The 27,639-nt window shown below is 39.7% G+C and overlaps 2 protein-coding genes across 3 annotated transcripts in view; one reads left to right on the top strand and one right to left on the bottom strand.

Annotated features, from left to right (window-relative positions):
* Positions 1 to 641: 641 nt before the first annotated feature.
* LOC309626097 (uncharacterized protein) lies at positions 642 to 2,084 on the bottom strand. Its single transcript, XM_082386479.1, has 3 exons — positions 1,445 to 2,084; positions 1,085 to 1,151; positions 642 to 969 (listed from the first exon to the last, which is right to left on the bottom strand). Exons 1-3 carry the CDS (start codon positions 1,971 to 1,973, stop codon positions 936 to 938), a joined length of 630 nt encoding a protein of 209 aa, XP_082242605.1. The 5' UTR covers positions 1,974 to 2,084; the 3' UTR covers positions 642 to 935.
* Positions 1,853 to 27,639, top strand: part of LRRC8C (leucine rich repeat containing 8 VRAC subunit C) — an 89,569-nt gene continuing 63,782 nt past the window's right edge. The window contains exons 1-2 of one of the 2 annotated variants that reach the window (XM_082384046.1): positions 1,853 to 2,084; positions 3,240 to 3,429. In XM_082384046.1, the coding sequence (XP_082240172.1) occupies positions 3,314 to 3,429 (116 nt within the window). In that variant the 5' untranslated portion in view covers positions 1,853 to 2,084; positions 3,240 to 3,313. The remainder of the gene's footprint in view (positions 2,085 to 3,239; positions 3,430 to 27,639) is intronic. The other variant, XM_082384047.1, reaches the window with a different exon arrangement.

Raw genomic sequence — 27,639 nt, 5'->3', positions numbered from 1 at the left:
TGTTATTTAATTCTCACAGCACCCTATAGTACTATACCTATATTGTTGATGGAAAAAAAAATGTAGCAGTAACTTGCTTACATTTACACAGGAAGAGTAGGGATTTCCTCCTGGTTCACCTGAGTCCAAAGTCTAGAATTGTGGTTCCTTAACACTGGGTAGTGTGGGAGCATTTCAGGGATGACTAAGCTTGAGTTAGGGTGCCAGTGGCACAAGGAGGATAGAGGTGCACTCAGAAAGCTCTTGGAGAATAAAACCCTCCACAGGACATTTGTGCCCTTAGTACTCACCTCACTGAGCATTTAAATCCCAGCAAGGCATTGAAGAGCTGGAACTACCTCAGCTAGTACATGGTGGCCTGCAAGGTACTCAGTACTTTTTAGCAAATTGCTAGTCAGCCTCTGTCTTTTCCCCAGGAAACTTTCAGGAATTTTTCCGCCTGCTATCTGGGAGGATGGCTCCACTCTAGAATTTTGTGTTGATCTAGGTTAATTAAGGCTAGTATTCGGGTCATCTCCTAAGGCCTAAGAGGGTTTCAGGTTGTCTTCTGGGAAAGACACCCAACAACAGTACTGGAATTGGAAAAAGTGTAGGAGTTTGCCAGAGGAACATGGAAAAATCAGTAAAAAGCCTAAGAGAACAACTTTTGGACACATTTTAATTTTGGCTTGGGGTAAAAGGAGGTGCCTGCTTTCTTAAGAACCAACTAACCAACTGTGTAACAACCAACCAACTAGTGAAAGAGGACTAGTTGTCTATGAATTCCTCTGTTGGCATACACCTGTCTTTTCCTGAATGCCAGGACAAAGCAATAGTTTAATTTTTGGTGCTCTTAGAAAAGTTCGTACTGGTAAGGCATCCCAGAAGACCCTATATTACTTAGTAATCTTTTCTGGACATTTTTCCACTGGGCAGATTTTCCATACAGATAACTGTCAGCTTTCAAGAAGGCAGAGTTCGCTTTTCATCCTGAAATTGGGTAGGGAAAGGTGGAGAAAAAAATTGTTCAGATCAATTTAAAAGAAAAAAAAAAAGGGAAAACCCTTCCCCCATACTCTTTAAACAACAGGTGGTTTTGACGTGCCTGGTCAACTCCTTCCTGCACAGCACGAAACTGTAGGCGGAGCGTTCAATTTCAGCATCCCTGGAACCTGCGGCCGAGAGATCCAGGCGCCCTGTTGTTAAGGTCCGGGAACTTGGGAGTTCCTGCTGGACAGCAAGCTCAGGTGTCAAGCGACCGGCCCATGGGCTTTATGGTCCAGAAAAACTGGTTTTTGCCCTTGTCCTCTGTCTCCTTCTTGGCGTCCCACCACCCCTTCCCACCGTTCAGTTCTTCTGTGCGGGGAGGATGATAATGAGGAGGGATTATCTATCCTGACCCCGGTCCTTACGAGGAGTTCCCAGAAGGGCTATTTTTAGGGGTAGCTGCTCCCCTCTAACTTACCCAGGGGAGGAGCTGCGGTCGTGGAGTGAGCGCCGAGCGCAGGGAAGCCTCGGGTTTTCCGCGCATTGTTAGGGATGGGGGAAGGTATTAGCCCCAGCCGATTCCCCCGGCACTGGCCGCCAGGTGGGCGTCTTAGAGGCCGCAGTGGCCCCGCCGGGAAGCGGTGGGAGATTTTCTTCCGTGTTCTGAAGGAAGTCCCCTTGGCGGCCGGCCCGGGCTCGGGGTGGTCTCCGCGTGGGAGGAAGTTCCCGGGCCCCGTGGCCTGCGTCACAGCGGGCTGGGACCGTGGAGCCGACCGGTGGGGGGCGCGGCGACCCCGGGGCCGGGCGCTGGGCGGCGCTGGCTGCCGCTGGCCCGGCTGCTTGCAGGGCGGCGCTGGAGGCGGCTCCATCCGCGGCCGAGGAGGCGGAGGGGCGGAGGGCTGCGAGGCTGGGGCGTTAGCTGCGTCCCGGCCCGGAGCCCGCGAAGAGGACGAGGAGGAAGGCGCCGCCGTGGCCGCAGCCACAGTGCTCGGAGCGCGACGAGCCATGAGCAGCGGCCCCGCGAGCGACCCCGCTGTCGCTGGCCGCCGCTGAGCCCGGCCGGGGGACGGCTCGCCGCTCCCCAGCACCCTTCGCAGCCGGCACCCTCTCGCCCAGAGGTAAGGGCGGGGACCGCCGAGGGATGGGATGGAGAGGGACGGCCCGCCGAGGACCGGCGGCTCGGTCCGCTAGGTGCGCTTGGGCCATGACTCGCCCCGTCTCGCTCGCGTCCCTGCCTTTCCCCGGCTCTCGGGCGGGCAGACTGTAGTCTCCTGCCCAGCGTGTGCTCCCTGGAGCCATACGCTGCTGGGGCTCGGGGACCCGCCAACCCCTTCCCCACCCTTCCCCACGCCAGCCCCAGCGTCGGGCGAGAGACCCCAGCCTGGCGCCAAGCGCAGCGCGGCAGGTTCCGCGGACTTGGGGGGATGGGGCTGGGGGACCAGGAGAAAACGGGGCCACGCTGGGAGCGATCGTCGTTCTACCTTAAAAAACCCTGAGACCCCAGGGCCTGCCCCTTCTGGTCTGCTCTTCCCTTGCCGCCCCCGAACCCCTGAAGTTAGCACTTTTGGAGAGAGAGAGGAATTAGAAGGTCTCCGAAGGGAACGAGAGCGCGATGTCTGCTCCCCAGCAGGACCCTAGGGGAGAGAGAGTTTCGCCGGATCGCGCGGGCCCCAGAAGCCAGGTGTTTAGGCCGGCGGTCGAGGCAGGACCGCTGCCTTCGACCCAAACCCAGGCTCGCCGGCCTTTCCCTTTCCAGCTGGTTCTCAGCGACGAGATGGTGAGGGATGGAGTTAGCAACTCAGCAACCTTAGGATGTGCTCTGTACACCCTAATTCTTTCTTCTCTCCCTCCGTCAGTTCTTCCCTACCCCACCCACGCCTGCCGGGGTACATCAGATTCCAGTCCCTTCAAAACCTCGCTCTGTACCTAGCTTTGAATGCCACGGACACCTAGCCCACATCCCAGGACGGATATTTCAGAGGGTTAGGGCCAAACTTCACTTTCGAATTCTTTTTAAGCATTTTAAACTCCCAGCAAACCAGTTAGGAAACACTTTCAAGTCCCCATCCACCTTAAAGTAAAAAGTAAGAACCAATCGACCTGTGTGGGAGTGCGGGTGTTGGGCAGAGGGAGGCTTGAATGACTATTTCATGCAGCCTTATGGGGGAGGAATAGGTAAAGGAAATGGCAGCCCTATTTTAGTCACACTGTTCTTACAAGCCATCGATAGTGTAAGAAATGTAGCCTTAACCAACGGTCACATTTCCGGACAGGTATGTAGTGGTTTCCTAAGGCATACCTGAGGTTTCTTCATGGACAAGTCATTAAAATGCCATCCAGATGAGCGATGAGGACAAGTGGTCTTAACCCTCTTGTCACAATACTGCAGAATCGTCAGAGCCAATCAGCTTTATGTGTTTTTACATTCTCTCTATTTTTTGATGATTTATGTAAGCCCCAAAGGTAAGCCGAACTTCACAAAATTTGCTCAGATTCATAAACCATGTGTTGGGTGTGTGGACATAGATAACAGATTAGATGTATACAACTCTTATCTGTGATATATGCATTTCTTGTGACTTGCTTCAATAGAGAAGATGTGGATGTGACCCTGATTTGCTTTGCTTTCGAGTGATTATATACTCTTTAGGTCAGTGTGTTTGTTTGCTTTTGAGGGAGCGGTGGGGAGCAGCTTTGGAAGGATGGATGTTTTTCATGGTTCACATAATAGATTGACCACAGATAAGGCCCACTAACCCAACAGCCGTATCAGAGATAGCAACCAGGTTTAACAACTTTCTTATTAATAAAATTATCAAAGCCTTTGTTAATGGTACTAATCTCTTATTTCTCAGATTGACTAGGCACTTACCTAATGAAGTGTGTTTTTAGAAGGGAATGCTTTTAGTGAAAGGAAAAAGTATGAGGAACTGTAAGAGAAAAGAATGAATAGTTTTCCACTTATAGGAAGTTTATCTTTTAAAAAAATACAAAGTTAGCAATATTTTTAACTTCTAAGGTATCTAATTTTTACCAAATTTGTAATGATTCTTAATAGTCTGTAGTATTTTTAAGTTGTAGTCACCAATGACTTTATAACAAAGCCCAAGTTTAAAAAGAAATAGAGTGGAAACGCACACTTATTTTGCCAAGTGTTGTGTTAATAATTTAATATGGAGCGCCACTATAATACGGTCTAGTTGCTGTAGGTGTCTGACACCTTATCTCAGGATCTGACAACAAACCCTTAAGGCAGATGGCCATTCACATTTCACAGAAGAAAGAGGCTCAGAGTTTGTGACTTACCCAAGACTACAGCTAAGTTAATGCCTGAATGAAGCCAAGCCTCTAGTATATTTTAAAAAATTTTTATTAGGGTATAATTGATTTACAATGTTGTGTTAGTTTCAGGTGTACAGCAAAGTGAATCTGTTATACGAATACATACATCCAAAGCCTCTAGTCTTAATGATTTACTTTTTTATCCAAAGCTGCCTCTTTTTCTTTTTCCTACATAAATTTTTGTTAACTTACCGTAATGACTGTATGAGGAAATGGAGATCAAGGAAGTTAAATCACCTGTCCAGGGTTTTCCGTGTAACTTGTATACAGCAGAATTCGAATTTGGAATCAGGGCCATCTGTTTCCCAAATCCCTGTTCTTGCCGCTGATCTCTATTAAATGACTGATTTAGAGCTTAACCTAATGAACATTTCACTCCTGCTCATCAGCTGTTCTCATCCACATTGATAATGATGGCCTCATGGGCTGCAACACACTCCCAAAGACTTTATACTCAGTCCCTGGAGTGCTGGCTGTATCTCTAGCCCCTGAACACTCATGAAAGCATATTGCAACCAATATGTGAGGTGACATCACTATGCACCTTGAATTCACTTAATTTCTCTTAAAATATAAATCATTCTAGACTGGCATGGGGTAAAGGGCATGGCCTCAAGATAGGAAAAGCTGATACAAATTCTGGCTCTATTGCACAATGCAAGTGCCAACTAACTCACATTATTGAGCTTCTCTGAGCCCCAGATTCTTTGTGTGTAACGGGGTTATTGATAAAGCCTACCTAGCTGAATCACTGTGTAGATTAAATGTAACAATGCATATGAAGGACAGCCCCTGTCCACCTAGTAGGTGCTTAATAAATGGTAGGGGTTACTGTATTCTAGCATGGATCGAAATTTCTGCTTTATTTTACATTTGTGTATTTTACGTGCATATAGCGATTAGTCGATGTTGTCAGAGATTCACTCTTTTGTATAAAGACCTTATCTGGTTTTTAGCATCTTTAACTTTTGTATCGTATCCCTTTTTTGTAGTCTTGACTTATAAACATTTACTCACCTGATGTAGTTTTTCCTTTGCTCACTCTGCACATTTTTTAGAACATTACTAGCCATATTTCAATGGGATGGAATTTGTATTTTTTGGCAAATGCACTGTCCTGTTTTCTGCCTCTCCTGTGTGGCCTCGAACATCTAGAACATTAATATACTCCCATTTGCTTCCAGCGCTGGCACAGAAGGGCAAGTGGGTAATCTCAGAGCTTTTCTTAAAGTAGATAGTTTGGCAGGTATATTGAAAATGTCCTAAATGTATTAAAAGGTAGAGAACAACTGAACTCATTTCCAATATCAGGCATGAAACAAAAAAATAACTTGGGCTATTTACTTAGAAGTGTAACACACTGTCACAAGTTCTGGGAGTGAATTTAGGATCCTTTTCTAGTGTTGGATGGGTGTCCTTTTAAAATATGGTTCTATAGTCTGTGAGTGGCAGTTGGTAGAGACGTGGTAATATTTAGAAAATGAATAGAGTTAAGAAAAGGAAAGAGGAAATTGGCGAAATTCAAAAAACAATTTTAAGAAAAATGTTTTAAAGCTTAGAGAAACAACTGAAAGTGTTCCAGATGACTGAAGTATCTGGGGTCAAAGGCATCCAGGAGAACTATATGTTCTTTAAAGAACCCTTCTAAGAACTCAGAAGAACCCAAGCTCTGCCCATACTGGAGAGGGGTAGGTCGGAAGAGCAAGGACAAAAATTAGTTTGGCTAAACCCAAACACTGCCCGAGGGCTGGAAGCACAAGAGAGCATAAGGAAGCTCTTAGGGAAGCATTTTTCAATCTTTAGTTCATTACTACCCTCCCTCCAGAGTGTTTTTTAGATACATTGTAATGCCACAGATACACTGGTATACCCATTTACGTACTGTGGCCTGTTGTCCGGCTACAAACCTGAAGATTCTTTTACCCTGCCCCACAGACCCAATTTGACCGGGACAAGATTGCCCCCCTGTTGAGAACACATGGTAGAGCATGATTCTAGATTATGTTTGAAAACCACAAAAGAGCCATATGGAACTAAAAGACATGAAGAACAGTATATACATATACATTTTTTTCCTTTATAAAGAAGCATACTCTATTGGCTCTCAAGCTGAAATATGTTTGTAAAAATATGTCTTTCAATTGTCCCAGTTTCATCTTGGCAAAATTATTAAATTCATTAAGTTATCTTCCAAACCACCTCTACCTGTGTTGTTTTGTATCTGGGTGGGAAGCCCTCCCCAAACTTTAAATACTCAACATCTTTTACTTACTTACTTCTAGTATGCTGGGAAGGCTCTGATACTAAACATTCATTCTTGTGACTGGTCAATTACACATGAGTATAAATTAGTTTGTATTTATTAGAGCATTTGCATTTTACAGTAGTTGTTTATTATTATGAAACACTATGTTCCCTATCTAAGAGATTTTAACTCATAACAAGTAGATATTTGGGGGTAAGGGTGGGGCTTCTGAAGTCACTCAGCTTTTTCACATTCGGTTCCTTGCTTCGGTTCCTTGCTTCGGTTCCCTGGGGAGCATGAGCCTGGGCTTCTGATGTGGAAGCTCAGAACTGTTAGGGTTAGAGGAGCTTGGCTTGTTTCAGCATTTGGAGGCTCTCAGCCTTTGCATGCTCCTTCCCCGACAACAGCTCAACCTCTTCTCCAGCTTTTATTTTAACCATATTGTTTTTTTCCCTCTCCTTTCCCCTCAAACCTCCAGAAACATCCTTGTTTTTCAACATCTTTTCTCTTTGTTTGATTTTTGGAGCTGCGCTGAAAGTCCCAATGGCCTCTGGGGGCAGAGGCCATATAGGCCATTTCTGTCTCGCTCACTTCTGTATCCACAGCACCTGTACAGTGCCTGGGACAGAGCTGCTCAAGAAACAGTTGTGGAATAAATATGTAACGGTACATTTTACAGTAAAGTTTCTAACATCTTAGAGTGTATCCATTTCCCTTTCTATTATTTTAAATTCTAGAAATGAAATTTGAGAGTGTAATTAGAAGTTATTCTTCTCAATAGGGTCATGAAATATGTATACAGAAATATTTCTATATGTAATTGGAAATTTGGAGTACTATATAAAATATGAAGTCAGAACATCAAAACCAATCCTAGTTAAAAGTCACTAAATAAGCTAAATAGATGAAAGCTTGTGGGTCCTGTGTTCTCCCTGTATATATGAAGAACTTGTCAAATCAATAAAAATTACTAACTACTCTCCCTCAAATACCTTAGAGATTTATGAAAATTAGAAACAGGTTCAAATATCTTTTTTTTTTTAATGGGAAAGATATAACCTATAAATCCAACTCCTGGAAAAATACAATAGGGGATTATTTAGCTAATAACACCTTGATTTTTAAAAATAACTGTGAGGATAGCTTCGCTAGGAAAAACCATCACACTAATTTGTATTATCGCCCTTGAAATTAGCAAGGTCCAGGATAATGTTCTTAAAGTCAGCAAAGTTAGGAAATACTGTACAGCATACAAAAAACCTTTCTAGTTAATGCACAGCTATGTGGATCCCTGTAACCAGAAAATGGTTAAAGTTGAGGAGGTAGCAGCTGGAGGTGTGTCTAGGGTTTGGATCTGTGTTGAGTGTTTAAGCATTTTATCTAAGGATCTGGATAACATAACGTGTTATATTTCTGTGAGTGGCTCCACAGTGGATAGGGAAGTACAGTGTTGAAGGAAAGACTGGAAATGAGCTTGGCAAAATAAAATAAAATAAAAATGAAAGGAAACAGTCAAAACTGAGCAGTGAAATTCATTTAAGGAAAGTATGGAATTGTAACTTGAAGAAAACTAAATAAACCAACCATACAAATATACTAGATTTTTGTTTGTTTTGTTATGTTCATTTTTGTATCACCAGTATTTAGAACAGTATATGTTAGCAAAGGATCAGTAAATATTCGTTGAATGACTACATGAATGAAATGCAAGATGGAGAAAGACTAGCTACATGCCATTAGGGCAAAAGTAAAATTAATCCTAAGGAGATGGTGATGGATAACTAGAAGACTGAATAGACTGTTAGAAAACACTTTTTGGACAAATCATTTATGAGTATGTGTTAAAGTTTTACTTTAGTCTTACATCTAAGAGAAAAGATTTCTGGTAGGTCAGTTTTAAAATTCATCCTGACTAGGGACATTTTATAAGCATATGGCTGCTTAGATATCATTGTTAGGTTAGATTAAAAAAATGTGGGTTCAAGGTTATTAGACTCTTGCCTAACAGTTGACAGTTAACTGATTACCTCTTTAGCTGGTTTCCAAGGACATGTCTTATCCCCATTCAAGATCATGCAGGAGGCTAGCCAGTGCAATAAGGATGAAAAAAACTAAAGATATAAAGATTGGAAAGGAAGAAGTAAAAGTATCTCTCCTTACAGACTTTGTGTTTGAAATCAGGATTCCATATCCCAAGGAATCTACAAAGCAACAAATAAAGATAAATGCCACACTAATCTCTAACTGACATGTGGGTATTTAAAATTTACAAACGAAATCTTTGAAGTAAATCTGTTGATGGTGACTGTTTCAGTCAGCCCTTGTACCTGAACTTGAAGATGATTTTACTTATCCTGAAAGGGTATCTAATAACATAATCACATCACTAACATTTTATCTAACTTTTTTTTTACTTGACAGCTTTCCCCTAATGTACTTCAATAAGCAGAACAGCCTACTGTGGACCTAATTAAGGAATTTAAGGAGCAAATCAATTAAAACGAATTATTTCCAGCATCTCTTTTACTTATGAGTGCCACATCCTGGATTATAGGAGAGGGAGCACACCTTTGGTGCTACCTAGAGGCTGTCTAGTGTGTCTCAAACATGTTTTGAATATTAAAAAACTGCTCCTTTTTCTATTGCTCCAAATTTGAAACAATCTCAAAGCAACATTTTAAAATGTTGTCAGATAAGAATGTAGATGCCCAATGATAAAAGAAGGCCATATTGATGGCTGGCTTATTAACTACAACTAAGAAAGTGTTTAAGAAATCTCAGAATTTTAATTTCTCTAGAGGTCAGGAATCTCTTTATTATTCTACTTGTTTGTTTTCAGTTATTTATAATTTTGAATTATCAAAATTCAGCACAAAAGCAGGAAAGCTAATTGCCCCTTCTGAAAGAACACATTTGGTTTGGGTGAGTGAAAAAATATCTTTTGGCAACTAGGTAGACTATATGGTAAGTAAATAATTTTACAGCTTCATATTGAGAAAAATTTTTTTCCTTAGTTACCAGTTACCTATTCTATTAAGCTAATTAAAAAATAATTTTATCTCAATATGGGTTATTTATCATAAAAATCACATAAGCTAAAAAAAATGGTGGATGACAGTATTTAATATGTTATGCTTTGGTTTTTAAGATAAAATTAATTTTATAAAGCATGTTATATAAGACAATTATTATCGTATTATTATTTAAATGTTATGAAGAACATTATATTTATGTATAGATATGATACATAGGTTAAAACTATCATAGATAGTATTTGCCAAAGGTTATTCATTAATTATCTAATTATAATATTAGTCCCAGGTCTTAATATTAATTATGTTTAATTACAATTTACATTGCCACTTAAAAATGATATAATCACAGTTCATATTAAAAATGTATCAGGGAAATATGACATTCCATGGTTTCATATTACTGCAGGAGTACAACAAACATTAAATAAATTGGCACTAGTTATAATTCAGTGTTGTTGAACATATCTACAAAGACTTAAATTTTTAGTGTAAATAATGATCTGGGGAGCAGTCTCTTAGAACTGTCTGAGATGCTGTGTCCTCAGTTTTATCTGCCAAATAAAACATAATTCAACGACAACAACAACAAAATGATCTGACCTATGAGACAAATATCAAGAAGTTAGTAACTTCCAATTAAATAGGCATCCTGTCAGAGGACAGATCAGTCATGCATGAACTAAAATACATTTTAATAGCTTTGTTGAGGTATAACCTACCTTCTATAAAATTTATTTTTTTAAAGTATCCAATTCAGTGGTTTTTAGAATAATTACAGAATTGTACAACCATTACCGTAATCTATCTTAGAACATTCTCATCACCCCCCAAAAAAGCCTATACGCGTTAGCTATTACTCCCCACCACACCCCCACTTCTTCTCCCAAGCTCTAGGTAGCCCCTAATCTATCCTCTGTCTCTATAGATTTGCCTATTCTGGACATTTCATGTAGATGGTATCACATAATATGTAGTCTTTTGTGACTGGCTTCTTTTACTTAGCATATATTTAAGATTCATCCGAGTTGTAGCATGTATCATTACACCATTCCTTTGAGTTGCCAAATAATATTCCATTATATGGGTATACCGTATTTTCTTTTTCCATTCATCAGTTGATAGACATTCAGGTTGTTTCTACTCTGGAGTTATGAGGAGTAATGCTCCCGTGAACATTCATATACAAGTTTTTGTGTGGACATTTGTTTTCATTTCTCTTGGATAGATATGTGCAGAAGTGGAATTGCTGGGTCATATGGTGTCTCTGTGTTTAACATTTTGATATAAATGAAGTATAATTTTTTCATCATCTCCCAAACTAGAATAAAATCAGGGCTAAGACATTTAACTGTCTTTTTAATGAAATTGAACAAAATAGTTTCACTTGTCCAAGTACTCATTATCAGGAATATCCATTGAACTTTGAATTTTATATAATTCAGTCATAGTTTGCAAAGTACTGTTAAAGTACTACTGAATCTCTTTGAATTAAAAGTTCTGATTGAGAAATACAGAAAGAGCTACTGAAGGCTGACCAGAAAACTATTTGCATATTTTTTTAGTTCCTTATCATTAGTGACCTGGATACCACACTACCTCCAAACTTCCTTTTTGTGCATTTTTCTTCTTTTTGTGGTGGGACAGAGGTGAGTATTTTTCATATTCTCTTATTCTACATATATATATGTTTATTATCTCCTGCTTGGAATATGTGAATTCATTCCTTTGAGTCTTTACAGTCTTGTTAATTTCCCTCTGGAAAGAGGTAAAGGCACTTTTAAAAGTAAAACACCTTTCATTGGCTAACATTCTTTCAGGCACTACTCTTTTGCCCAGGATGGTGATAGAGGGACTATCTTTTTAAACTGTAGATTCTATCTGTTTTGGTCTATTAGAACTACTCTTTTAATTCACTATCAGACCAAGACCTAGGAGAAATTTCCCTTAACTCTTTCCTACACACTCTTATGAAATCACCCAGGCAGATTTCCCCTTCTCCCTTCATTTCAAAGTGTGAATCTATTTGTTAAGGAGGTGTTTTCCTAGCACACACAGGACAAAATTCTGTGACCACTTAACTTTCATTCTTAGAGGTGTTTGAAGCAAGGGAGAAGCTATACGTCTAGTAGGCACCCGAAGAAATCACTGACCACAGAAAAACAGAGCACTATAAAAAAACCACTTCCAGAAACAGGCAAATATACAGAAAACCTCTGAACCAATTCCTACATACAGTTTTTTTAACAGTTAGACAAATGCAAATACAAGTGCAAGTATATACACAAACCTACTCTAAGCAAAACACAAGATAAGACTTCTGTGAATGTTGTCAAGGGATAATTTTCAAAAAGTTAAACATGACTCGAATACAGAATGAACATGTCAAAGGTTTATTCAACTCCTTAATGAAGGAGCTGGCGAGATGGCAAAGCGTTTGGTTTAAAGAGCATTCCAGGAACTATTTTAAAAAGGAATGTTAGAAAAACATTGCTAGGTTAGATGCAAAACTAGGTAACATCCTTCAGCGCAATAAAAAACATATGTTTTGGGTTTTCTTTTCTACCGAACAAAAATCTGCAAGTCTGGAATGTAATCAGTAGTAATTAACAAGTCAAAAAAATAAAAAGTATTTCCCTAAATTATCCTTGTGTAGGCCAGTTAAACAGTTCTTCAAGATAATAATAAAAGGATATTCTGCCCTCCCTTTGCCTAACTTCCAAGTTTTAGATACCTTTTTCCCTAAAAATGCATAGTTGCTCATCGTAAACTTACTTTATAAGGGCTTTGGTTTTTCTTAGTATAATAACAGACATTTGGCCATTGAATATGTCAAGTTCAAAACACTGGCTATGGAAGTTCTCAAATTTAAAATATGGGTTGGAAACTTCGGGTTCTACACTTGACTCCCCTTCTTGGGAGTTCTTTATGTCATTCAGATATCAAAATACCTCTCTGATCTCATCCTAGGGAGGAGTTCTGCTTTAACTCCAACCCCAAGTGTAACCAATCTTATGGCCCAGCCTACTCTCCAAGCTCTCAACTTAGATAGTAAATCACCATAAGCCCAGTAGAACAGGAGTCCTTTCAGATAGCCACTAGACTTTGACATTCAAGGCCTCAAATTGCCGTAGATGAGCAAAACATCCCAGGCTCAGGAAGAGAAGCAAGAGATCTCAATAGCGTACATGCCATGAAGTTCCTTGATCCAGAGGCTGCTCTTTTGAGATGAGCAAGTCTCCATGGGACCTCCAAGAACCATTACAACAGAAATTGGCAAACTGTGGCCCGCGTAGTTTGGGTCTGCAACCTGTTTTTGTATGGCCCACTTGCTGAGATTGGTTTTTACATTTTTGAAGGGTTGTTTAAAAAAATTTAAAGGATATGCAACAGAGACCAGATGTGACCTATAAGGCCTAAATATTTACTGTCTCTCCTTCTATAGAGTAAGCTTATTGATCCCTGCATTTGAAAAACAAAAAACAAAAGAACTTTGTACTTAGCATGTATCAAAGAATTACAATAGATTTCCTGTTTAAAAAAAAAAAAAGCTCTCTAGTAGGCTAATTCAAAGATTTGCGCTTGGTAGGGACATTTTATAGGAAAAGGAAATGGTTAGAAAAGTGTTAGATTCAACATCAAAAGAAAATAATATTTGGTTAAAGGCTACTAAACTCTTGGTTGACAGTTTATCAACTGCTTGGGTGGTAACTAATTTCCCAGAATTTCTTAATGTCATTAAAGTTCATGAGAATCAATTAATTAAGCACTGTATCAGGAACATTAATTTCTTTCTGGGAAGAGGTTGCAAGTTATATTACACAAACAGATTTGGAACATTTTTTTTTATAAGGCAATGTATTAGTATATATTAAAAGCATACAGTAAGTTATAATAAAAGAAAACTAGATTCGGATTCTTTGGATGTCACACTATTACAGTTTAATTTAGGACTACACAAATAAATAGGAAGATGAAAAACTTGGAAAAGAGTCAAAAGACCATTACAAAGAGGATTAGAGCATTGAAAAACTGAATCTATGTGGAATAAATGGAAGGAACTAGGATATTTCAGCTAAGACAAGGAAGACAAGCAGAAATTTAATTACTTCCAGTGATGTGAAGGGATCTCCAATGGAATCTAAAGAGTGATTGTATATCTCTTCTGAAAGGAGACAGAAGTTTAACTTGCAGCATATGAATTTTCTGTTTTTAGATTCCATGTATATGTATTAGCATATGGTATTTGTTTTCCTCTTTCTGACTTACATCACTCTGTATGACAGACTCTAGGTCCATCCACCTCACTACAAATAACTCAATTTCGTTTCTCTTTATGGCTGAGTACTATTCCATTGTATGTATGTGCCACATCTTCTTTATCCATTCATCTGTCGATGGACACTTAGGTTGCTTCCATATCCTGGCTATTGTAAATGGAGCTGCAATGAACATTTTGGTACGTGACTCTTTTTGAATTAAGGTTTTCTCAGGGTATATGCCCAGTAGTGGGATTGCTGGGTTGTATGGTAGTTCTATTTTTAATTTTTTTTTAATTAATTTATTTATTTATGGCTGTGTTGGGTCTTCGTTTCTGTGCGAGGGCTTTCTCTAGCTGCGGCAAGTGGGGGCCAGTCTTCATCGCGGTGCGCGGGCCTCTCACTCTCACGGCCTCTCTTGTTGCGGAGCACAGGCTCCAGACGCGCAGGCTAAGTAATTGTGGCTTACGGGCCTAGTTGCTCCGCGGCATGTGGGATCTTCCCAGACCAGGGCTCGAACCCGTGTCTCCTGCATTGGCAGGCAGATTCTCAACCACCGCACCACCAGGGAAGCCCTGTTTTTAATTTTTTAAGGAGGCTCTATACTGTTCTCCATAGTGGCTGTATCAATTTACATTCCCACCAACAGTGCAAGAGTGTTCCCTTTTCTCCACACCCTCTCCAACATTTATTGTTTGTAGATTTTTTGATGATGGCCATTCTGACTGGTGTGAGGTGATACCTCGTAGTTTTGATTTGTGTTTCTCTAATGATTAGTGATGTTGAGCATCCTTTCATGTGTTTGTTGGCAATCTGTATATCTTCTTTGGAGAAATGTCTATTAAGGTCTTCTGCCCATTTTTGGATTGGGTTGTTTGTTTTTTTGATGTTGAGTTGCATGAGCTGCTTGTAAATTTTGGAGGTTAATCCTTTGTCATTTGCTTCATTTGCAAATATTTTCTCCCATTCTGAGGGTTGTCTTTTCGTCTTGGTTATGGTTCCCTTTGCTGTGCAAAAGCTTTTAAGTTTCATTAGGTCCCATTTGTTTATTTGTGTTCTTATTTCCATTTCTCTAGGAGCTGGGTCAAAAAGGATCTTGCTGTGATTTGTGTCGTAGAGTGTTCTGCCTATGTTTTCCTCTAAGAGTTTGATAGTGTCTGGCCTTACATTTAGGTCTTTAATCCATTTTGAGTTTATGTTTGTGTATGGTGTTAGGGCGTGTTCTAATTTCATTCTTTTACATGTAGCTGTCCAGTTTTCCCAGCACCACTTATTGAAGAGGCTGTCTTTTCTCCATTGTATATTCTTGCCTCCTTTATCAAAAATAAGGTGACCATATGTGCGTGGGTTAATCTCTGGGCTTTCTATCCTGTTCCATTGATCTATATTTCTGTTTTTGTGCCAGTACCATACTGTCTTGATTACTGTAGCTTTGTAGTGTAACCTGAAGTCAGGGAGCCTGATTCCTCCAGCTCCATTTTTCTTTCTCAAGATTGCTTTGGCTATTCAGGGTCTTTTGTGTTTCCATACGAATTTTGAAATATTTTGTTCTAGTTCTATGAAAAATACCATTGGTAGTTTGATAGGGATTGCATTGAATCTGTAGATTGCTTTGGGTAGTATAGTGATTTTCACAATGTTGATTCTTCCAATCCAAGAACATGGTGTATCTCTCCATCTGTTTGTGTCGTCTTTAATTTCTTTCATCAGTGTCTTATAGTTTTCTGTATACAGGTAGTTTGTCTCCTTAGGTAGGTTTATTCCTAGGTATTTTATTCTTTTTGTTGCAGTGGTAAATGGGAGTGTTTCCTTAATTTCTCTTTCAGATTCTTCATCATTAATGTATAGGAATGCAAGAGATTTCTGTGCATTAATTTTGTATCCTGCTACTTTACCAAATTCGTTGATTAGCTCTAGGAGTTTTCTGGTAGCATCTTTAGGATTCTCTATGTATAGTATCATGTCATCTGCAAACAGTGACAGCTTTACTTCTTGTTTTCCGATTTGGATTCCTTTTATTTCTTTTTCTTCTCTGATTGCCATGGCTAAAACTTCCAAAACTATGTTGAATAATAGGTGTGAGAGTGGGCAACCTTGTCTTATTCCTGATCTTAGAGGAAATGGTTTCAGTTTTTCACCATTGAGGACGATGTTGGCTGTGGGTTTCTCATATATGGCCTTTATTATGTTGAGGTAAGTTCCCTCTATGCCTACTTTCTGGAGGGTTTTTATCATAAATGTGTGTTGAACTTTGTTGAAAGCTTTTTCTGCATCTATTCAGATAATCATATGGTGTTTCTCCTTCAATTTGTTAAGATGGTGTATCACATTGATTGGCGTATTTTGAAGAATCCTTGCATTCCTGGGATAAACCCCACTTGATCATGGTGTATGATCCTTTTAATGTGCTGTTGGATTCTGTTTGCTAGTATTTTGTTGAGGATTTTTGCATCTATGTTCATCAATGATACTGGCCTGTAGTTTTCTTTCTTTGTGACGTCTTTGTCTGGTTTTGATATCAGGGTGATCGTAGCCTTGTAGAATGAGTTTGGGAGTGTTCCTCCCTCTGCTATATTTTGGAAGAGTTTGAGAAGGATAGGTGTTAGCTCTTCTCTAAATGTTTGATAGAATTCGCCTGTGAATCCATCTGGTCCTGGGCTTTTGTTTGTTGGAAGATTTTTAATCACAGTCTCAATTTCAGTGCTTGTGATTGGTCTGTTTATATTTTCTATTTCTTCCTGGTTCAATCTCAGAAGGTTGTGCTTTCCTAAGAATTTTTTGATTTCTTCCCGGTTGTCCATTTTATTGGCATACAGTTGCTTGTAGTAATCTCTCATGATCCTGTGTATTTCTGCAGTGTCAGTTTTTACATCTCCTTTTTCATTTCTGCTTCAATTGATTTGAGTCTTCTCCCTTTTTTTCTTGATGAGTCTGGCTAATGGTTTATCAATTTTGTTTATCTTCTCAAAGAACCAGCTTTTAGTTTTATTGATCTTTGCTATAGTTTCCTTCATTTCTTTTTCATTTATTTCTGATCTGCTTTGATGATTTCTTTCCTTCTGCTAACTTTGGGGTTTTTTTGTTCTTCTGTCTTTGCTTTAGGTGTAAGGTTAGGTTGTTTATTTGAATTGTTTCTTGTTTCTTGAGGTCGGAGTGTATTGCTATAAACTTCCCTCTTAGAACTGCTTTTGCTGCATCCCATAGGTTTCGGGTCATCATGTTTTCATTGTGATTTGTTTCTTGGTATTTTTTGATTTCCTTTTTAATTTCTTCAGTGATATCTTGGTTATTTAGTAGTGTATTGCTTAGCCTCCACGTGTTTGTATTTTTTACAGATTTTTTCCTGTAATTGATACGTAGTCTCACAGCATTGTGGTCGGAAAAGATACTTGATACGATTTCAATTTTCTTAAATTTACCAAGACTTGATTTGTGACCCAAGATATGATCTATCCTGGAGAATGTTCCATGAGCAGTTGAGAAGAAAGTGTATTCTGTTGTTTTTGGATGGAATGTTCTATAAATATCAATTAAGTCCATCTTGTTTAATGTATCATTTAAAATTTGTGTTTCCTTATTTATTTTCATTTTGGATGATCTGTCCATTGGTGAAAGTGGGGTGTTAAAGTCCCCTACTATGATTGTGTTACTGTCAATTTCCCCTTTTATGGCTTTTAGCATCTGCCTTATGTATTGAGGTGCTCCTATGTTGGGTGCATAAATATTTACAATTGTTATATCTACTTCTTGGATTGATCCCTTGATCATTACATAGTGTCTTTTTTGTCTCTTGTAATAGTCTTTATTTTAAAGTCTATTTTGTCTGATACGAGAATTCTGACTCCAGCTTTCTTCTGATTTCCATTTGCATGGAATATCTTTTTCCATCCCATCACTTTCAGTCTGTATGTGTCCCTAGGTCTGAAGTGGGTCTCTTGTAGAGAGCATATATACGGGTCTTGTTTTTGTATCCATTCAGCCAGTCTGTGTCTTTTGGTGGGAGCATTTAATCCATTTACATTTAAGGTAATTATCAATATGTATGTTCCTGTGACCATTCTCTTAATTGTTTGGGGTTTGTTATTGTAGGTCTTTTCCTTCTCTTGTGTTTCCTGCCTAGAGAAGTTCCTTTAGCGTTTGTTGTAAAGCTGGTTTGGTGGTGCTGAATTCTCTTAGCTTTTGTTTGTCTGTAAAGGTTTTAATTTCTCTGTCAAATCTGAATGAAATCCTTGCTGGGTAATCTTGGTTGTAGGGTTTTCCCTTTCATCATTTAAAATATGTCCTGCCACTCCCTTCTGGCTTGCAGAGTTTCTGCTGAAAGATCAGCTGTTAACCTTATGGCGATTCCCTTGTATGTTATTTGTTGTTTTTCCCTTGTTGCTTTTAATATTTTTTCTTTGTATTTAATTTTTGATAGTTTTATTAATATGTGTCTTGGCATGTTTCTTATTGGATTTATCCTCTATGGGACTCTCTGTGCTTCCTGGAGTTGATTGACTATTTCATTTCCCATATTAGGGAAGTTTTCAACTATAATCTCTTCAAATATTTTCTCAGTCCCTTTCTTTTTCTCTTCTTCTTCTGGGACCCCTATAATTCGAATGTTGGTGCATTTAATGTTGTTCCAGAGGTCTCTAAGACTGTCCTCAATTCTTTTCATTCTTTTTTCTTTATTCTGCTCTGGAGTAGTTATTTCCACTATTTTATCTTCTAGGTCAGTTATGCGTTCTTCTGCCTTAGTTATTCTGCTATTGATTCCTTCTAGAGAATTTTTAATTTCATTTATTGTGGTGTTCATGATTGTTTGTTTGCTCTTTAGTTTTTCTAGGTCCTTGTTAAACGTTTCTTGTATCTTCTCCATTCTGCTTCCAAGGTTTTGGATCATCTTTACTATCATTACTCTGAATTCTTTTTCAGGTAGACTGCCTATATCCTCTTCATTTGTTTGGCCTGGTGGGTTTTTACCTTGCTCCTTCATCTGCTGTGTGTTTCTCTGTCTTCTCATTTTGCTTAACTTACTGTATTTGGAGTCTCCTTTTTCCAGGCTGCAGGTTCGTAGTTCCTTTTGTTTTTGGTATCTATCCCCGGTGGCTAAGGTTGGTTTAGTGGGTTGTGTAGGCTTCCTGGTGGAGGGGACTAGTGCCTGTGGTCTAGTGGATGAGGCTGGGTCTTGTCTTTCTTGTGGGCAGGACTGCGTCTGGTGGTGTGTTTTGGGGTGTGTGTGACCTTATTATAATCTTAGGCAGCCTCTCTGCTAATGGGTGGGGTTGTGTTCCTGTCTTTCTAGTTGTTTGGCATAAGGTGTCCAACACTGTAGCTTGCTGGTCATTGAGTGGAGCTGGGTCTTAGCGTTGAGATGGAGATCTCTGGGAGAGCTTTCGCCATTTCATATTACATGCAGCCGTGAGGTGTCTGGTGGACCAATGTGCTGAACTCAGCTTTCCCACCTCAGAGGCACAGGCCTGACACCCGGCCAGAGCACCAAGACCCTGTCAGCCACACAGCTCAGAAGAAAGGGGAGAGAGAAAGAAAGAAAGAAAAAAATAAAATAAAATAAAGTTATTAAAAAAAAATATTAAAAAGTATTAAAAAAGAAAAAAAAAGAAAGAAGTTAGTAACCAAATCAAAAAAACAAATCCACCAATGATAACAAGCGCTAAAAGCTATAGTAAAAAAAAAAAACAAAAAAAACCAGACAGACAGACCCCTAGGACAAATGGTAAAAGGAAAGCTATATAGACAAAATCATAGAAAGAAGCATACACATATACACTCATAAAAAGAGAAAAAGGAAAAAAAAAATATATGTATAAAAAAAAGGATGACAGCAACCAAATCAATAAACAACTCTACCAATGATAATAAACTCTAAATACTAAACTAAGATAAACATAAAGCCAGGAACAACTTAGATGCAGAAAGCAAACCCCAAGTCTACAGTTGCTCCCAAAGTCCACCGCCTCAATTTTGGGATGATTCGTTGTCTAATCAGGTATTCCACAGATGCAGGGTACATGAAGTTGATTGTGGAGACTGAATCCGCTGCTCCTGAGGCTGCTGGGAGAGATTTCCCTTTCTCTTCTTTGTTCGCACAGCTCCTGGAGTTCAACTTTGGATTTGGACCCGCCTCTGCGTGTAGGTCACCTGAGGGCATCTGTTCTTTGCTCAGACAGGAGGGGGTTAAAGGAGCAGCTGCTTCGGGGGCTCTGGCTCACTCAGGCCGGGGGGAGGGAAGGGTACGGATGCGGGGCGAGCCTGCGGCGTCAGAGGCCGGCGTGACGTTGCAGCAGCCTGAGGCGCGCTGTGTGTTCCCCCGGGGAAGTTGTCCCTGGATCACGGGAGCCTGGCATTGGCGGGCTGCACCGGCTCCCGGGAGGGGCAGTGTGGAGAGTGACCTGTGCTCGCACACAGGCTTCTTGGTGGCGGCAGCAGCAGCCTTAGCATCTCATGCCCGTCTCTGAGGTCCGCGCTGATCGCCGCGGCTCACGCCCGTCTCTGCAGCTCCTTTAAGCGGCGCTCTTAATTCCCTCTCCTCGCGCACCAGGAAACAAAGAGGCCAGAAAAAGTCTCTTGCCTCTTCGGCAGCTCCAGACTTTTTCCCGGACTCCCTCCCGGCCAGCTGTGGCGCACTAGCCCCCTTCAGGCTGTGTTCACACTGCCAACCCCAGTCCTCTCCCTGGGATCCGACCGAAGCCCGAGCCTCAGCTCCCAGCCCCGCTCGCCCCGGCGGCTGAGCAGACAAGCCTCTCGGGCTGGTGAGTGCTGCTCGGCACCGATCCTCTGTGCGGGAGTCTCTCCGCTTTGCCCTCCGCACCCCTGTGGCTGCGCTCTCCTCCGTGGCTCCGAAGCTTCCCCCCTCCACCACCCGCAGTCTCCGCCCACGAAGGGGCTTCCTAGTGTGTGGAAACCTTTCCTCCTTCACAGCTCCCTCCCGCTGGTGCAGGTCCCGTCCCTATTCTTTTGTCTCTGTTTTTTCTTTTTTCTTTTGCCCTACCCAGGTACGTGGGGAGCTTCTTGCCTTTTGGGAAGTCTGAGTCTTTTGCCAGCGTTAAGTAGGTGTTCTGTAGGAGCTGTTCCACATGTAGATGTATTTCTGATGTATCTGTGGGGAGGAAGGTGATCTCCACATCTTACTCCTCCGCCATCTTGAAGGTCTCTCCTGCAGCATATGAATTTAAAAAGAATTTTCTGACACCAAGTCATCAGGCTTTCCACAAATTTTCATAGAGACTGGGTGTTTGTTTTCAAAATTTGAATAGAGTTGGGGCTCTCTGCCCTGGGTTGAGTGTATTCTTTCCTAAAGGTTTAGCCAGATAATCCCTTGAGTTCAGCCATGTGTTTTCAGTTCAAGATCATACTGGGTGCAAACCACCACCAGATCTGCTCTCCTTTGAGGAGATTAAAAACCAGCCACTGTCCTCAGGACATACTCTGTGACAGGTGGGGTAGGATAAACGAATATACGTGTGGCAAAGATAAGAGGTAGCACTACCATAGAAGAATAGGGAAATATTTGCAAGTATGTAAATATCTGGAAAGAGAAACAACAAAAAATATGGCTCATAAGGCAAAGACCTGGAGGAAGGGAGGGAGCCATCCTTACCTGAGGAGAGAACAGCAAATACAAAGGCATATCCCTGGCATGATGGGGCAACAGCAAGAAGGCCAATGAGGGTGGAAGGCACTGAGCGAGGGGAGAATAGTAGTTATTTGGAGAGGGTACTGTAGGCTCATGAAGTGTCTTGTCCTCCTCTACTCTGAGTGAAGTGAGGAGCCATTAGAAGGTTCTAAGCAAATGAGGTTCATAATATGACTTGAGTTTTAAAAGGATCACTCTGGCTGCCGTATAGAGAAGCCATTAGCCCAACTTTTTGGCCTCAGGGCCTTTGTAATCTTAAAAAATTATTGAAGACTCCCAAAGAGCTTTATGTGGGTTATATTTGTAGATATTTACCATATTAGAAATTTTAAACTGTTAAGTATTAACTTATTTTAAAATAATAAGAAAACATGTTAACACAAATAATATATTTTTATGAAAATAACTATATTTTCCCCCAAAGAAAGACAATGACATTGTTTTAAATTTTTACATGTTTCTTTAGTGCCTGGCATTCAGTCTGTTCACTAACATCATGTAGCCTCCAGAAAGTTCCTCTGTACATTCACCAGAGAATGTGAGTTAAAAAGGCAAATCATGTGTAGTATTCTTGTGAAAATAGTTTTGACCTCACTGATTTTCTAAAAAAGGCACACTTTGAGGAAAAAAATAGTAGAGACTAGACTGTAGGAGGCAAGGATGGAAGCATGGAGACTAGTTGTGAACCTGTTGCAGTAAACCACATGCGACATGCTGGTGGTTGGGATGTAGCAGTATATTTAATGAGAAATGGTCAGATTCTGGATATATTTTAAAAGTTGAGCCACTAGGCTTTGCTGACAGAATAGACCTGGGTGCAAGATAAAGACGTCAAAATTAACTCCAAAGTTTTAAACCAGAGGAACTGTAACGTAGAAGATTGTGGGAATAGCAGATATGGGGTTGAAATAAAGAATTGTGTTTTGGACTTACTGATTTTGAAATGCCTATTCAACATCTAATTGTAAATGTCAAGTCAGCAGCTGGATGTATGTCTGGAATTCAAGGGAGGAACTTTTTATTGCCTTTACATCCCTCAGTACTTTTAAAAGAAAGAATGCATAAAGGTGAGTTTTCTGAGTCTTTCAATGTCTGAAATATATTATTCATTCTACTCTCAGATTTGAAAGTTATTTTGGCTGGGTATTGAACTCTAAATTTACAACTACTTTCACTAAGAATTTTAAAGACTTTTTTTTAAACCATTTTTTTTTAGCATCCAGTATTGTTATTGAGAAGTCTAACAATATCAGTGGTTCTGAATTTTGTTTCTTCATATATGCCCTCTAACCCCCTTTATTTCCCAGAAGCTTTCAGAATCTTCTCTTTATCCTTGATGCTCTGACACCTCATGATGGTATGGGGCTTTAGTTATTCCTCATGCTGGACACTTTGGTCATCCTTTTTAAAAATATTGAGTCTCATATTCTGCAATTTGAGAAAATTTTCTTGCAGTATTTTCTGTGTAATTTCTCTACTCACTTTCTCTTTATAATCTTTATGAAATTTTCGTTTTTCAGATATTGGATCTGGAATCTATATATCTATTTTTTCTTCCCCATTTGCCTTTTTGTTCCACTTCAAGATGAATTTTCTCAACATTATAATCTAACCCTGATGTTGACATTTCAATTATCTTGTTTTTAATTTCCAAGCTTTTTCTGATATGTTTATGGACACAATATCTTCTGCTAGCTCCCTGAAAAGATTAATTATAGTTTAGAGTTTTTTAAAAGTGATTGCTCTTTGCTTTGCATGTTTCTCCTGCTTTAGGCTTTTGTGTGTGTTCATTTGCTCCTTTGATTGTGTATTTGTCTTCTTTATACCTCTCTTATAAAGGCATTTATATGTGGAGGCATTCCCTAAGTAGCAGGTAATTTATAATTGTCTTCTCATTTAATAGTGAACCATAGAAAGTTGTTTGGGAGTTCTGTGCAAATTGTAGAAGTTTTCCACTAAGGAACTTCACAATAGGTTGTCCAGGTAGTGAGTGGCCTTTTTTGGGAAGGCTTCCACTTGGATGTCATTATTCCTGGATTACAACTCCTAGCATCTCATTGCCTTCCAATATCATGTCTAAGTCATCTTTATCCCCCATGCAACCCAAGAGTGTGTGTGTGTATGTGTATATATATATATATATATATATATATATATATATATATATATATATATATATATAGCAGTGTGTTGACTGGACACATAGACATGTGGCTCTGTTTCATAAACCTAAAAGCACAGAGCAGCAGGACTTGTCTCATATAGTATAGTCAGAAGTGGAATTGGGTCTAGAACATTGGACTTGTAGTTAAATATCCTTTCTACAACTAATACACCTCCTACTTTCCATCAGAGCCTCCCTCAGGATAGAAGAGATTTTCTGCTTATTTCAGGAACCTGGAATAGAGCTAGAAATATTCTGTCTGCAGCACCAAATTTCATTTATTATCTTGTATTTTAACTTTCAAAAACATATGAAACCATGTCCCCATTGGTTTCAGTATAACACTTTTAATCCAGAATCTTTGAGTAAAGTCTGTGTACCTAGAAAATACACATGTATATCTTATGGCTTCTCATACTCCCCACCTGGATGCATTCACCTACCCCAGTGTGAGCACTGCCACGTGTGGCTAAGAGTTATGAGTTCAAATGATGTCAGAGATACCCTCTGCCTCCTCCTAATAGTGCCTTAAACAAGAAAAGACATTCTTTCTTTCCCATACTAGTAGGAACATGATCATGGGGGTCTATAATGGCAAGGGTTCAGCCTCCTTATGTCTTGATGTTCCACCATTGCTATCATGTATCCCTTGTTGGTCTGATTGAAGTGACATACCCTCCTCAGAAGTGAGGAGGAGGGTATGTTGAGGGCAAGCTCCTTTCCTTTAAGGACACAACTCAGAGTTGAAGATATCCTTTCTATTTCACTGGCTAGGACTAAGTCACATGGTCACACCTGTCTGCAAGGGGGCTGGAACAGGCACTTATCAATTATCTTGTAAAAAGGAGACACTGGATACCAGGAGACAATAAGTGATCTCTCCTACCGTGGTGTTGCCATCTTATAGCTCAGGCCACAAAGAGCGCAGGGCCATGGTAGCACCTTGCAAGGAAGATTCAGCATGAAGGCTCTTTCCGTGACTACTCCTGGAAATAGTGACTCAGCTTCCAGGAAGTCTCCCGTAAGGGGATGAATCAGTCCTGCAGCTGCAGCTGCTGGCCATCTGGTAGACCCCAGAAAGGCAGCGGTGTTCTTGCATGGCAGCAGTCAGAGGAACAGCCTTTCCACGGTGCTGTGATTTTCATGCTGGCAGGTCTAACCACCTGAAGGTGTGGGGTAGGGCTGGGTACTTGTTCTTAGGAACTGTTCCAGTGGCCTTATCTTTACTAGTCTTAGCTATTGAGGTTTCCTTAAAGCTTTGGGTCATGCTCCAGGGATGCTAGGTGCCGAGGAAGCTTCAGGAGCCACGTAGTCAGGAATGGGGTGGGGAGGATCTAACAGATTTGCATATCTGGGACCTCTAAATTTCCAGATACCTAGTTCAAGAATTGGGGTAGGTTGGCATTTTCATGCGTTTTTGTTTCAGTATATCCATGCAGCAAAGACAGGTAAAACAGGTAAATTAGAGGTGGTTGATTTGAAGAAACTGGCCTATCTTGAGGTAAGTGGAAAAAATTACCAGATGTTTTAGAGGACACCACAGTTTGGGGGTACTTTTAGGCATATTCCATGAACAGTAGATATAGGGAAACATACCGTAAGTGGGATTTTCAGAATTCAGAAGCTTCCCAGGAGAGAAGCCTAGCTAATATTTTCTTAATTAAATAATGAGGTTGATAATTGTCATATTTACTGCCAAGCATTTTTCTAAGTGTGCATAATTTAAAGAGATTGCCACAGACCTAGATTTCAAACCTAGGTCTTTCTGGCTGTAAAATTTGCATTGTAACCACTGCATTATGTTGAACAAAATGGTAAGTAGAGATAACTTACTTCCATTTTTACTTTTTAGATTAATGTGGCTGCTTATGACTAAACTTAGAGTTCTCAGAATACAGATGTTCAATGATGTAATATATACCCATAAGGCAACAACAGGAATACTTTTATTAGTTTTACTGTTGGCATATATTGCTTTGGACTAAGGATTTCATATCAGCCTAAATGTACAAAACTAGAATCACTTCATAGAGAAAAGAATTTGCACAAATTACCCTGAGGTTTTGTATTAAAATGCTATTAATATCTCACTGATGCCATAAGAAGGAATATACCCCACCTTTATGAATGGTTTTGCCTAGTAAGCTCAGTCAGCAGTGGCCATTGTGGTTTGGAAGAAAGGTGCTTAGTATGATGACAGTCTGTTTCTGCAAAATTTTCAGGAGACCTATTCTTCAATAGAAGGAAAGAGAATATTAGACCCAAACTGGAGCCATGCACAAAGGACTGTATCACATTAGAATATTTGATATGCAAAAACAAGAATGTTTTAGGTGAGGCAACAAGGTGTGTTATTGATGTCAAGCAGCAGACATTTATAGAGACTGAGGAATGTATCTGACTGCGAGCATCTTTACGTTCACTCAGCTGTATTGAGGTTTTTTTTATTAAACTGAAATATACCATGCTTTTAAAAAGCCCCTTTGTGCCGCATCCAAGTACGAGCAGAATAGGTCCCTTATATGAGGAAACCACAAATCTTGAAAACAGTGGTGTTCCTTGATGTTCTTTGGCCGCACTACTGTTTGGTTTAACTAGCATTTCTGGTAATGGAATTGCTTGAGTCTCAGAATTAGTTTGCTTAGAATTTTGTTTCTGCCAGACCTCTTCCTGTTGACATATTCAAACTGAATCAAAATTACTTGTATGACATCATAAGCAGTGTAGGTATAGCATTTGAAAACAGTCTAAGGCTCTGATATATTAATTAATCTATTTGGGTGTGTTTGCTTGGAAACCTGGAATGAAGCCTGTTTTAAAATATATTTGTTTTTAGACTATAATCTGAGAAAGAGAAAATTTTTAATCTCTATGACATTTTAAGAGAGTCATTCCCAATCTCTCAACATCTCATACTCCAACTAATTTATTTAGTGAAAGTGGGGAAAGTAGCAGAAACACTACCCAAGCATCATCGGTATTTTTATATTAGAATCACTTATGAAGAAGGTTAAAGAAATCTTCATTATCTTTCCTAAACTAAGTATTTGACATAAAAATTGAACCTGTGTATTATCTTTCATTATCAAGTAATAAACTATAAATTTGTTATTAAAAATATGGATGTACAACAGGAAAATAGACTAGCTGTACTCTCATTTAGCTATGGGATGTGGTAGATTCTACTCTTAAAATTCTTTAAAATTATTAAGTGCTTGACCAAGAGACTGAAGAGCTAAGAGATTTAAAGCCAAAAAGTTAGGGGTCAACACCAATGGAAAAGCAAACAGAAAGTTTAAAGATAACATCTCTTAATATGTTATACTCTGAATATAATATGAATTTAAAAGAAAGCATCTCTGATATTATGATGTAAGTTAATAGGACATGTTAAGTAGTAGCACTCCCAGTTTTTAAGAAACCCTTCTGTAGAGTAAGGGAAAACACCCTTTCCTGCTAACTAATTCCTAAAGTAAATCAGGAAGAAATTCAATTTTCAATTCTGTTATCCATGAAATGTTAGGTTTAGTGACTTACTTAGAATAATTGGCTCCAAAACCAGATCACCTTGGTTGCATCCAGGCTCCTCTACTTACTGCTGTGTAACCCTAGGCAGGACATTTAACCTTCCAAGGTCTCAATTTCTTCTGTAAGGGTACCTAGAGCCTAGGGATGTTTGGGGATTAAATAATATGATACATGTGACATGCCTGACACTGTCTAGGCACATAGTAAACCTTAGCTCATGCTGTGGTGGAGATGGGATTTTTCTTTATTCATAAAGAGATCTTTGCTGGTAAGATCCACACTCACTGTTATTCTAAAATAAAACACCTATAAAGTAAAAATGGACCCCATCAAAACTACAGTTCTCGTGTTCGATGCATCATCCACATTAGAAAATGTTCTGGAGGGGTAAATCCTTGCTATGCCTGTGGAGCTCCTTGTCATTACTCCTCAGACAACGAGGTCAGAGGCTGGGAGTGCCAAAA

This window comes from Balaenoptera borealis, assembly GCF_965194805.1.
Source record: "Balaenoptera borealis genome assembly, chromosome: 1".
NCBI classification, from domain to species: domain Eukaryota; kingdom Metazoa; phylum Chordata; class Mammalia; order Artiodactyla; family Balaenopteridae; genus Balaenoptera; species Balaenoptera borealis.
The sequence above is the reverse complement of the archived record's forward strand: the minus strand, read 5'-3'. Positions and strand labels throughout refer to the sequence as shown.